At 40.9% G+C, this 11,870-nt stretch overlaps 1 protein-coding gene across 1 annotated transcript; it reads left to right on the forward strand.

The window, feature by feature from the left end:
* The first annotated feature begins 9,242 nt into the window (after positions 1-9,242).
* LOC147938652 (uncharacterized) lies at positions 9,243-10,435 on the forward strand. Its single transcript, XM_087465703.1, has 5 exons — positions 9,243-9,383; positions 9,471-9,735; positions 9,977-10,040; positions 10,127-10,269; positions 10,347-10,435. Exons 1-5 carry the CDS (start codon positions 9,243-9,245, stop codon positions 10,433-10,435), a joined length of 702 nt encoding a protein of 233 aa, XP_087321829.1.
* The last annotated feature ends 1,435 nt before the right edge of the window (positions 10,436-11,870 follow it).

Consider the following 11,870-nt stretch of genomic DNA (forward strand, 5'->3'; position numbering starts at 1 on the left):
GGTGTCGATCGACACCACTCAAGAGCATCGGTCGACACCCCTTTCTGCCGACTCAAGACCCAAAAATTGGAAGTTTTACAAAAGTTGCCCCAAAGTTTTCCATATTTGCAACATAAGTCCCTGACGTGTTTTAGGACATATAAATAGTGTTTTTGGGTTTTAGAAACCCTTAAGTTATTTTCTAGCAGTTTTTGAGAGAAGGATATTGAGAGCTTTTTGGGAGAGATAGATCTGAATTCTTTGTAGAGAGAAGATTTTTTGAACTCCTTCTTTTACTTTTAATATCTATTCATGTTATTCAGAATTATGATTTGTTCTTTATTATACATGTCTGAGTAACTTGCTTGTTAGGTTTAGGGTTTTTCATAGGGTTTTTATGATTTATTAGATCTGAGATTTTTAGGGTTCTTAATCTTTTATGATCTTCATCCTTGGTTGTTCTTCATAATAATTCTTGATTGATCACCTAGAATTGTTATCTTAGGGAAATAAATTGATATGAGAGTATAATTGTTTTCCTGATTAAACCATTGATGAGCAGAATTGTTTCTTACAAAGAGATTTGAATTAATAATTCTGTGAACTTATCTAAACCTGTTTTTAAAGCTGATTTATTACTTAGAATTTTACAAAGAGATTTGGATTTTCTGGTTTTAAATTTAGATATTATTTGCAGTGAGAACTGATTTAATTTATCAAAAGTTTAGAGTTCTAGATCTGATTTTTATTGCTTGAACCTTAATTAATTTATCTGATTTAATATTTCATAATTTCCTGAGAAATTCCCTAGGCTTAGCTCTTTTGATTTTCTGATTTCACAACACTTTTATTTTAATATTTGCATTGCTTTATTTTAATTAAATTTAACTTGTTTAGCGTAATTTACAAAACTTTACAATCTATTGTGTTAGATCTTGAGTCTCTGTGGATTCGACCCCTAAGTACTACAATTGATCTCTTGTTTGAGAGAGTAGCTCTAGGGATTAATTTGAGCTTATCACACACAAGCAACAATAATTCCAATGTTCCAAACAAACAACAAACAAAACAAACAAACCAGGAAATCAAGCATCGTCTCGCTGGAAGGGAGGTGTCGACTGACACCAGCCTAGTTTTGACCGACACTGGCTCAACGGTGTCGACCGACACTATCCCACAGTGTCGATCGATGCCCAATTTGCTGGTGTCGACCGACACCAAGTGGTGTCGATCGACATTCCCTCTGCAATCGCGATCCGCTCGAAGCCGAGAGTCGAATCTCTCTCCCAACTCCACCAAACTCCACCAAATCATCCATTACTCGAAACCCAAGCCTTATACATCTGTAAGAACCTGCAGCGACCCATCCCAGCAAGAAAAACACACAAACAAGCAACAAACAAGCAAGAACAAGGAATCAAAGTCTTATATAAGCCATGGTCATGCACTCACCTTCTAAAATGAAAACCAACCGTTAATTATCAAATCCCTCTGGTGAAAAGCTATCCCTAGATGCCACGAAGCTTCCCACAAAATTTCAGCACGATCAGATCTCATATGAAACCGCAATCGATCCCGAAACACCCGCTGATCTCAATCCGCGACTGAGAAGAAACGCCCCACGAAACTGCCGATATCTTCTACAATATTAACTCAAATTCACTTATGTACAATCCTACCAAATATCAATACCTTTCAAAACGATTTGAGCAGTCGGATCCTCCTTCTCCCAAACCCTGACGATTCTGTTCCTTTTGCTTTGAACACTCAAGTTTACTCTCCCTTCTCCTCTTTCTCTTTGTTTCCAGCGGCTAGACAACAACAAAACACGACCTAGGTCATTCTTCCACTTATATATCACGGTTTAATGGTTCTCCTTAAACCAAACAAACCAAAATGATTAAAAACTCAATCTGGTTGAACCAGAAAATCAGTGGTGGCGACGGACACCACCTTGGTGTCCATCGACACCCATCCCCAAAAACCAAATTTTTGGTTCGCGGATGTTACAATTCTCCCCCACCAATCTAGATTCGTCCTCGAATCTCGAATGACCATCAGCCAAGGACTCCCGTGCAACCATCTCCACGGCCCGCACTCCTCCGACCGATCTACGGAAGGTCACCTCTAGGCGATAGACTCACGCTCCAGGCGTCATTTGCTCTCGAATTTTGGACTTTCCTTTACTCATAGGCCTAGACCTGGAGTTTTTATTGGCTCCTCATCAGACCTAAGTCTGCATGCCAAATGTTGGCTCCTCATTGGGCCTAAACCCGCATGCCATAATATATAAGGAAAAATCCAAACTCATCTCTCGGGTCGTCACCCTACAGCGCGCCTCCGGATCGTCATCCGAAGTCGATATACCAACCATACTCCCGAGTCACAAAGTCTCCGAATATGGCAGTACTAGGAGAACCAAAGTCCCCCAAGAGTCGCGAGCAAACGATTCTGAACACGTCTAAGTCCTATCCCTATCCAGGTTTCCTTCCCGTGGCTCGCGTAAAACATCTCAATGTCCTACCAACCACATATCCCCTCACTGGAATACCTAATGACCACACAATGGTCATATACACGCCACAAGGGCCGCCACAAAGGCCAAACAAAATGTCCTAAAGAGGACTGCCACCAAGGCCAAACAAATGTCCTAAAGAGGACCGCCACCAAGGCCAAACAAATGTCCTAAAGAGGACCGTCACAAAGACACTCTAGCTAAACAGCCCGTCACAAAGACCATCTGTCCCAAAGGACCGTCACAAAGACACTCTGGCTAAACAGCCCGTCACAAAGACTATCTGTCCCAAAGGACCGTCACAAAGATAATCTGTCCCGAAGGACCGTCACAAAGACACTCTGGCTAAACAGCCCGCCACATAGGCCACGCAATTGGCTAAACAGCCCGCCACAAAGGCCACACAATGGCTAAACAGCCCGCCACAAAGGCCACACACGGCTAAACAGCCCGCCACAAAGGCCACACAATATCTAAAAAGACCGTCACACCCGGGCACACTGACTCGAAAGTCCGCCACTAAGGCCACACAAGCCCTCCAAGGCTCTCCACCGCTAAAATAGACAAATTCTAACTCCCGTAAAACTTTCCATATTTAGCACTTTCTATTTTTGGAAACTTTCCACTTTTGGAAACTCCTATTCCAGGAAACTTTCCTCCAAAAACCCCGCCTCACGGAAGCTTTGTACCACGAACACCACCTCTTCTTGTTAGTGAGTCGCACAACCAACCATCCCAAGCGACCGAGTAACAAGAGAGATGGGCGGGAATACTCCATTCCCGCTCCAGCCACGGATTACAGATGGGACCAGGCTAAACAAGCTCAAGTAGCGGCTTGCTTCTCATACCACTTCCTGAACCTTGCCTTCATCTTTGCCTCAGGCTCCCAAGTCTGCTCCTCAACACCATCACAGTCCCACAGAACTCTCATCAAAGGAATCTTCTTCTTCCGAAGTTCCTTGATCCTCCTCTCGAGAACCCTCACTGGTCTCGCCTCCAATGTCATGTTAGGTTGAAGATCCTCAGGAATCTTAGCCAACACCTGCTCACTCTCACGGAGACACTTCCGCAACATAGACATATGGAAAACCTTATGGAATGCACGCATCACCTCAGGTAACTCCAATCTATATGCCACTGGTCCAACCCGCTCAATCACTCTGAATGGACCCATATACCTCGGACTCAACTTAGTCTCTGACAATGACCTGTTCAGACCCCGCAACATGGCCATCTTGAGGTACACTTTGTCTGCTACCTGAAACTCAAGATCTCTCCTCCTCCTATCAGCATAACTCCGCTGCCTATCCTGAGTCTCCTTCATGTTCAGCTTGAGAACCCGAATCTTCTCTGAGGTCTCCTGAATAAAACTAGCACCAAACATGCTCCTCTCCCCCACCTGAGTCCAGCATAATGGTGTACGACATGGTCTCCCATACAAAGCCTCATAAGGAGCCATCTCAATACTCGCCTGATAGCTGTTGTTGTAAGCAAACTCTACCAGGTTTAGGTGATCTGCCCAATGGCCACCCCAATCGAACACACACATCCTCAGCAAATCCTCCAGCGTCTGGATCGTCCTCTCAGACTGTCCATCTGTCTGGGGATGATAAGCTTTTCTCATATGCACCTTAGTGCCCATCTCTGCCTGAAATGCCTTCCAGAACACCGAAGTGAACTTAGAATCCTTGTCAGACACAATGCTCGCTGGCACCCCATGCAATCTGACTATCTCCCTCACATACTTCTTAGCCAAGACCGCTGCTCAATCAGTGTTCTTAATGGCCAGAAAATGTGCAGACTTAGTCAACCGGTCCACAATGACCCAGATAGCATCAAAGGTCAGTGACACTGGCAATCATACTACAAAATTCATCGTGATCATATCCCACTTCCACTCTGGAATGGATAGACTCTTTAGTAATCCGCTTGGAACCTGATGCTCAGCCTTCACCAGCTGACACACGTCGCACCTCGCGACCCAACTAGCTACAACCTTCTTCATCCGGACCTAATGATAGTACCTCTTGAGATCACGGTACATCTTAGTCGCTCCTGGATGAATAGAAAAAATGCTCGCATGAGCCTCCCTCAAGATCTCCTATCTCAAATCCCCATCCTTGGACACACAAATCCGACCGCGCACCAAGATAGTGCCATTAGCTGAGACCTGATACTTTGAATCAATATCCTTAGAGACATTCACCAGCCCCAAATCCTTCTCCTGAGCCAACCACACCCTGCTCAGAAGATCCGCTCCATAAGCCGCCTCCTAACCCAATGGTTCTCGAGAAACCGCGCACAAGCTCAACGCACTGATCTCTCCTACCAGAGACTTCATCTCCTGGTCCTGTAGTAACCTGTCAAACCAAGGAACTCCTGCTCTCAGTGACATTCTGTAGTCTAGACCAATCCCTGATAGCCTGAATCTTCTCCAGATCTACAGAAACTCACTCTACAGAAACAATGTGACCCAGAGAACCCATAACACCCTGCCAAAAACTACACTTGCTTAACTTAGCAAACAACTTCTGCTCCCGCAGCTTCTCCAGAACTGCCCTCAAATTCACTGCATACTCCTTAGGACTCTTAGAAAATACCAAGATATCGTCGACGAAAATGATGACAGACACGTCCAGAACCTCCTGAAACACACTGTTCGTCAATCTCATAAACGTTGTTGGTACGTTACTCAACCCAAAAAGGCATCTCCACGAACTCATAATGCCCATACCTCATCCTGAAAGCCGTCTTTCTCACATCTGCCTCATCTATCGGTATCTGATGATAACCCGACGCCAGATCTACCTTAGAGAACCAAGTAGCACCCCTCAACTGATCCAACAACTCATCGATTCTAGGAAGAGGGTACTTGTTCTTCACAGTGACCCGGTTCAAACCCCGACAATCAATGCACAATCGGAAACTCCCATCCTTCTTCTTGACAAATAACATTGGCGCTCCCCACAATGATACACTAAGACGGATGAATCCCTTACTCAACAAACCCTCTAGCTGCTTCTTCAGCTCTGCCCAACAAACACTCAAGTATGACGACATCAACTCAAAGCCACCTGAATGTCAACCCTCTTGTTCGTCCAAGAACCTCCAGTAACTTGCCTCTTAGGGAAAAAACTTCCACAAGATAGCTTATTCCAAAAATAGCTTTCCGCTTGGCAATTCTCCACAGCAAATCATCAATACGAGCGTAATAAAACAAACGAGTACCATACGTTCGCATATTCTGATTCACCGCTTCAACTGCTTTGCAAGCCGCTAACTCAAACCACTTGACTTATTCCCTCCAACAAACTTACCAAAACCTTGAATCTAGCAACCCTGTCCATCTCCAATGAACTTCATCCAGCATCGTCGTAATGATTAGTTTATCCTGCCATGAAGGCTTCTCGTGAACTTATGTATCTGGCAAACATGTCTTTCCCGGTTCAAACCTGCTGTAACTCCCCTTCCAGGGACTCCAGCACCACCGGCCTCACAATCCTGGCGCAAAGCCAAACATTCATAACCGCTCTGGTCATAAAACCCTGTCCCAATGGTCAACACATCCAAAACCCGAGATTAAACCACCATCAATTATCTTGAGTTCTACATCAATCGTTATGTTTATACTCACGTCCTAGGCATTGCTTGCTCCCAACTCTTCCTCTCTTAGGTTGCAACCTTCGAGCCATACCGATCTCACTCTCAGACCAGTGTCTTCGATTTATACCGTCTCACTCTTGGACCACAATCCTCAAGATCTCGGTATCAGGGGAACTACTCATCCCCTCAGGGGAACATCATCCCCTCTGCCACTCTCGAAGCCCTCAGCCCCTCAAGCTATCGGTATTCAAGGGAATCACCATCCCCTCAGGAGTAACAATCCTTAACGACTATAAACATCTCTCAACACAAAGTACCTCCTGTGGTCCGAGTATAACATTGCAATGTTACACCTGCCCACTCAACTTCCAATATCCAACTGGATTAACCCCAAACAGAGAAATATCTGCTCCAACTGCATATATCCACCTATCCGCCTCTCTAGGCCCGATACCCCTTGAGAATAATCTCATACCGCTCATCTACAACTGCTCCATCCCCTTAACATAAGGTGGAAAGTCCTCAACTTCCGCAGCCCTCGGCTACACCCCGCCACATGAGGCACAACTGGAGCCTACACTGGTACCCCTCTCGGTAACCGCTCCAACAGCACGCCAACAGATCCACCAAGCGATCATCTCGACCTTGGGCTCCACCTGCTGCAACCCCACACCTGGGTTCCCAGCACCCCCGACACGCTCACCGGCTAACCCTCTCTGGTCCCTCCTGCTACGCTTGCGACCCTCTGACGTACCTCCTCGTGGAACTTTGGACCACACACTCGCTGGCCTCGGGATCCGCCCGACCATGACCAAGACCACGTCCTCGTCCATGACCAACAACTCAAACACCTTTAACCACTGCACTTCCAAGAAAAGAGGCTAACAAGCAAACTCTTTCATAACACAAATACACAAAAAAAAATATAAACTCACCGTGGAATCACACTGTAGGCTCGAAGAGGATGTTCTAGGATTCAATGCCACACACAATTGACTAACTCACATAATCAATCAAAGCATGCAAATCCCAAACATCTACAGCACAAAGCCTAGTGAACCCAAACCTAGAACCGTAAGGGCTCTGATACCAAAATGAAAGGACCGACCTTTTTTTTTTAATAATAAATAATATATATATATATATATATATATATATAAACTACAACTAGTGGTCCCATACCCACTAGTCACCTAACCACAATCACAATCAACAGCGGAATAACAATACCATCAACAATATCCAATAATAAAACCAATACTATAGCATAAGCAATAACCAATAACAAGATAACCAATAATCCAATAACCAATCATCAGAAAACATGAAACCAGCAACCTAGCAATGTTTCTAATGACCCAACTCTAGCAATCTAACAATGCCAGAAAACATCCAATCGAGTCCCTAGAACATCCTCCTCTTCATTGCCTTGATTCCACGATCACAGTTTGCCTTTACCTGCACCACAAACACATATTGAGATGCATGAGTATTTGATAAACACTCAGTGAGGCAATCCTCACATCTACTGGGCTATACACACAAGCAACAGTGATTCCAATGTTCCAAACAAACAACAAACAAAACAAACAAACCAGGAAATCAAACATCGTCTCGCTGGAAGGGAGGTGTCGACCGACACCAGCCTAGTGTCGACCGACACTGGCTCAACGGTGTCGACCGACACTACCCCACAGTGTCGATCGATGCCCAATTTGCTGGTGTCGACCGACACCAAGTGGTGTCGATTGACATTCCCTCTACAATCGCGATCCGCTCGAAGCCGAGAGTCGAATCTCGCTCCCAAACTCCACCAAACTCCACCAAATCGTCCAATACTCGAAACCCAAGCCTTATACATCTGTAAGAACCTGCAGCAACCCATCCCAGCAAGAAAAACACACAAACAAGCAACAAACAAGCAAGAACAAGGAATCAAAGGCTTAGATAAGCCATGGTCATGCACTCACCTTCTAAAATGAAAACCAATCGTTAACTATCAAATCCCTCCGGTTAAACGCTATCCCTAGATGTCATGAAGCTTCCCACAAAATTTCAGCACGATAATATCTCATATGAAACCACAATCGGTCCCGAAACACCCGCTGGTCTCAATCCGCGACTGAGAAGAAACGCCCCACCAAACTGCCGATATCTTTTACAATATTAACTCAAATTCACTTCTGTAAAAAGGAGAGTGTACGAAAATCTCTTATGTACAATCCTACCAAATATCAATACCTTTCAAAACGATTTGAGCAGTCGGATCCTCCTTCTCCCAAATCCTGACGATTCTGTTCCTTTTGCTTTGAACACTCAAGTTTACTCTCCCTTCTCCTCTTTCTCTTTGTTTCCAGCGGCTAGACAACAGCAAAACACGACCTAGATCGTTCTCCCACTTATATATCACGGTTTAATGGTTCTCCTTAAACCAAACCAACCAAAATGATTAAAAACTCAATCTGGTCGAACCAGAAAATCAGTGGTGTCGACGGACACCACCTTGGTGTCCATCGACACCCATCCCCAAAAACCAAATTTTTGGTTCGCGGATGTTACAACTATAAACAAAAGCCAAGGTCAGACGTTGGAACATGTTAGATTGTATCTACCCAAGCCCGTATTTACACATGGACAACTATACGTTGCATTTTCTAGACTGACAAGCAGAAAAGGATTGAAGATTTTGATTACAAATTAAGAAGGGAAATGTCAGAACAAAACCCTTAATGTGGTTTTCAAAGAAGTCTTTGAAAATATATGATTTTCTATTAAGCATCTAATATCTACTATAACGTTTCATTTCATACTATTGTCATCCGATTTTCAGTTTTTTCCCCTTAATAATATTACCTTTTTACATATCAATATCTAAGTGTTAAATTTTTAAAAATGAAAACATGAGAACATCTTCAATATGTTAACATAAATTATATTTTCTACATACAAGTGTGACAAACCTTATATTAAAAATGTATTAATTTATATAATATTAGTAGTTTTAATAATCCGACTAAAGTGAGAAACTAAAAAGATTAAGATGCAACGTTTAGTCGTGACTCTTTGTATTCTTACAAATCAAAAATCCCCTTTTTGTTTTCGATAACAGAGAAGAATCAAGAAAAAACCTAATTTGAGAAAAATCATGAGATTCGATTATATTGATGATCTGCTTCCCGGAAGAACTAATTGGTGTATCAACGCCAAGGTCTTACATTCTTGGAGAGTCAGAGATTTCTTTACTGGTAAACGAGTTCTGCTTCTTGTGGATAAAAAGAGTAGAGTCGTTAGTTGAATGATTGTTACTTAAATTTCAAGTTCTAACAGTTATTGTATATAAGACTTCTTACATAATTGTTGTTAAACTGTGAAGGGTGACACAATTGAAGCTCCTTATTTACCCGATACACTTGCTAACCTCCCTAAATTTATAGACGATGGTGAGTGGTACAATATTAGAAATTTTAAAGTGATCAATCCAACCATGGAGGTGAGGAATACTCATCATCCCTATCAGATTAAATTTACGGGTCAAACCACAATGACACTGCTCGAATCATTGAGTCCTAAGAATTACTTTCGGTTTGAGGATTTGGATGACATAAATCGTGGAAGAATAGATCATCCCATCTCTTTCGGTAAGAATTTCTTTAATTGATTTTCTATTATTTTGGAACAATCCGTCAATATAGTTAATTGGTATCTTTGTGTTTGAAAAACTAGATTCTTTTTAGGATTTATGAAACTTTGTGTATTGGTCATTCACATAAAAAAGTACGACTAACATTTTACCAAAAATAGATTAGCAACACTTTGGAAACCTAAATTCTGTCTTTTTCCCAAATTAGATGTTTGTGTATGTATAATGGATGTTGGAAGATAGAAGAAGGCCTGAGAGTATCATTGATATTAATGAAGTTGTTCTCATGTTGTTGAATGGCAGGTAAAAGATATTTACTCTACATTTATGACTGCTACATTTTAAAGTTGTCTCTGTTAAGATTTTTATTTGATTTGATAAATATGTAGGTGTGAGACTATGAAGTGTCGTCTCAAAGACAACTATGCTTCTCAATTCAGGACCATATGGCAATCAAGCGGGTGCCATCTCATATACAAATCTGAATCTGTGTTCTGTGTAATACGGTTTATGAGGGTTGGAGAATATGAAGGTATGTAACATAAGTTTTTCTGATATAATCATCATAAGGTAATCAATAAATTCACCTAAAATTCTAAATGTCCATAGGTGCACCATGTCTTGTAAACACCTTGGACTCTTTGAAGATATTCATAAAACCAGAGTTCGAAAGACTGGAGCATCACCAGGCTATGTAAGATGTAATTATGTATATGAAATCAAGTTTTGTATGATGTTAAAGTAAAATTTCTTAAAACACTTTATATATTTACAGGTCTGAATTTGCTGGACGTTATTACATAAACCATGTGATCAAGCAACAAGGTGAAAGCTCAGGCACTCAAGTGTAAAGAATGGGGCGTTGGCCGTTAATTTTTTCTTTTAGAATGTCTATAAAATTTAGTATGTTTGTAGTAACCGCTACTTGAAATCCAACTTTGCATTACTCCCATCTTTATTTTGTAGCTGAGATAATACATTATATATAATATACTCCCTCCGTTTCAAAATATAGGATGTTTTGGAGAAGTTTTTTGTTTCATAATATAGGATGCTTTCAAATTTCAATGCAGCTTTTAGATTAGTTTAATATTTTATATTATGCAGTATTGTTTCTGATTGGTTAAACTTGTTAAAAGTAAAGATTTCTTAATCTGCGTGCTTTGCTTAAAACATCCTATATTTTGAAACGGAGGGAGTATAATTTTGAACTATTGGATATTGCTTATGCTTTTAAAATTTGGAATTTACTTATTGAATTTCAATATCTGTTTTCTACAGTTTAGTAGTTTATTTTAAAGACTCAATTAATATTTCACATTGAGAGTATTATTTATATTTGGTAAAATAACATTTCTGTATATATGCAAATACAAAAACTTCTGGACAATCCAATAAAACATTTAAAACTTTTTCAAAAGATAAAACACAATATTTAAATATGTCAATTATTACATATTACGTCATAAAAGCAATATATCATAAAGTTTAAAAGCAGTTGTTATTAAAATCTTAATACCGCGCTTAAAGCGCGGGTACCTCCCTAGTATTATATTATTTTTGAAAATACAATATGACAATTTGTGGTATAACAAAAATTAGTGATGAGTTCTAAGAAAAATACATATTTTATAAAAAACACTATTACCAAAGTTTAGATAATACAACAACAAACCAAATAAAAACGAGTGATGAGTTCTAAGAAAAAATTATATTCATAAAACCACTTTCAAAGTTTAGAAAATACAACAACAAATGAAAGACAACTTTGCCACTCATTTTAAGACGCCTAAAATGGGGATCGCAAATGAACAACCAAATGCAAACGCTGTGATGCGTACGAGCTGGTTCAGATCATCTTAGTCTAAATCGTTACACTCTTACACATGATTTTAGTTATCGTGTACTCACATAAACTGCTAAAAAATGCAAATTCGAAACCGACAAGGGAAGGCAGTGTTTGATCGAAACTAATTAACTATAATTACACGATTCAAGTCTACAATGTCAATGAAACAACCAGTACTGTGTTACCAAAGGATACATTTTTAGTATACTTAAAACTAAAGGCGGTCTGAACAACAGACTTACGAACAACATCTTATAGAATCATCCAAAAATGCCTTAAAATTT

Source organism: Camelina sativa, chromosome 9 (assembly GCF_030686135.1).
Source record: "Camelina sativa cultivar CO46 ecotype springtype chromosome 9, ASM3068613v1".
In the NCBI taxonomy this organism is placed as follows: domain Eukaryota; kingdom Viridiplantae; phylum Streptophyta; class Magnoliopsida; order Brassicales; family Brassicaceae; genus Camelina; species Camelina sativa.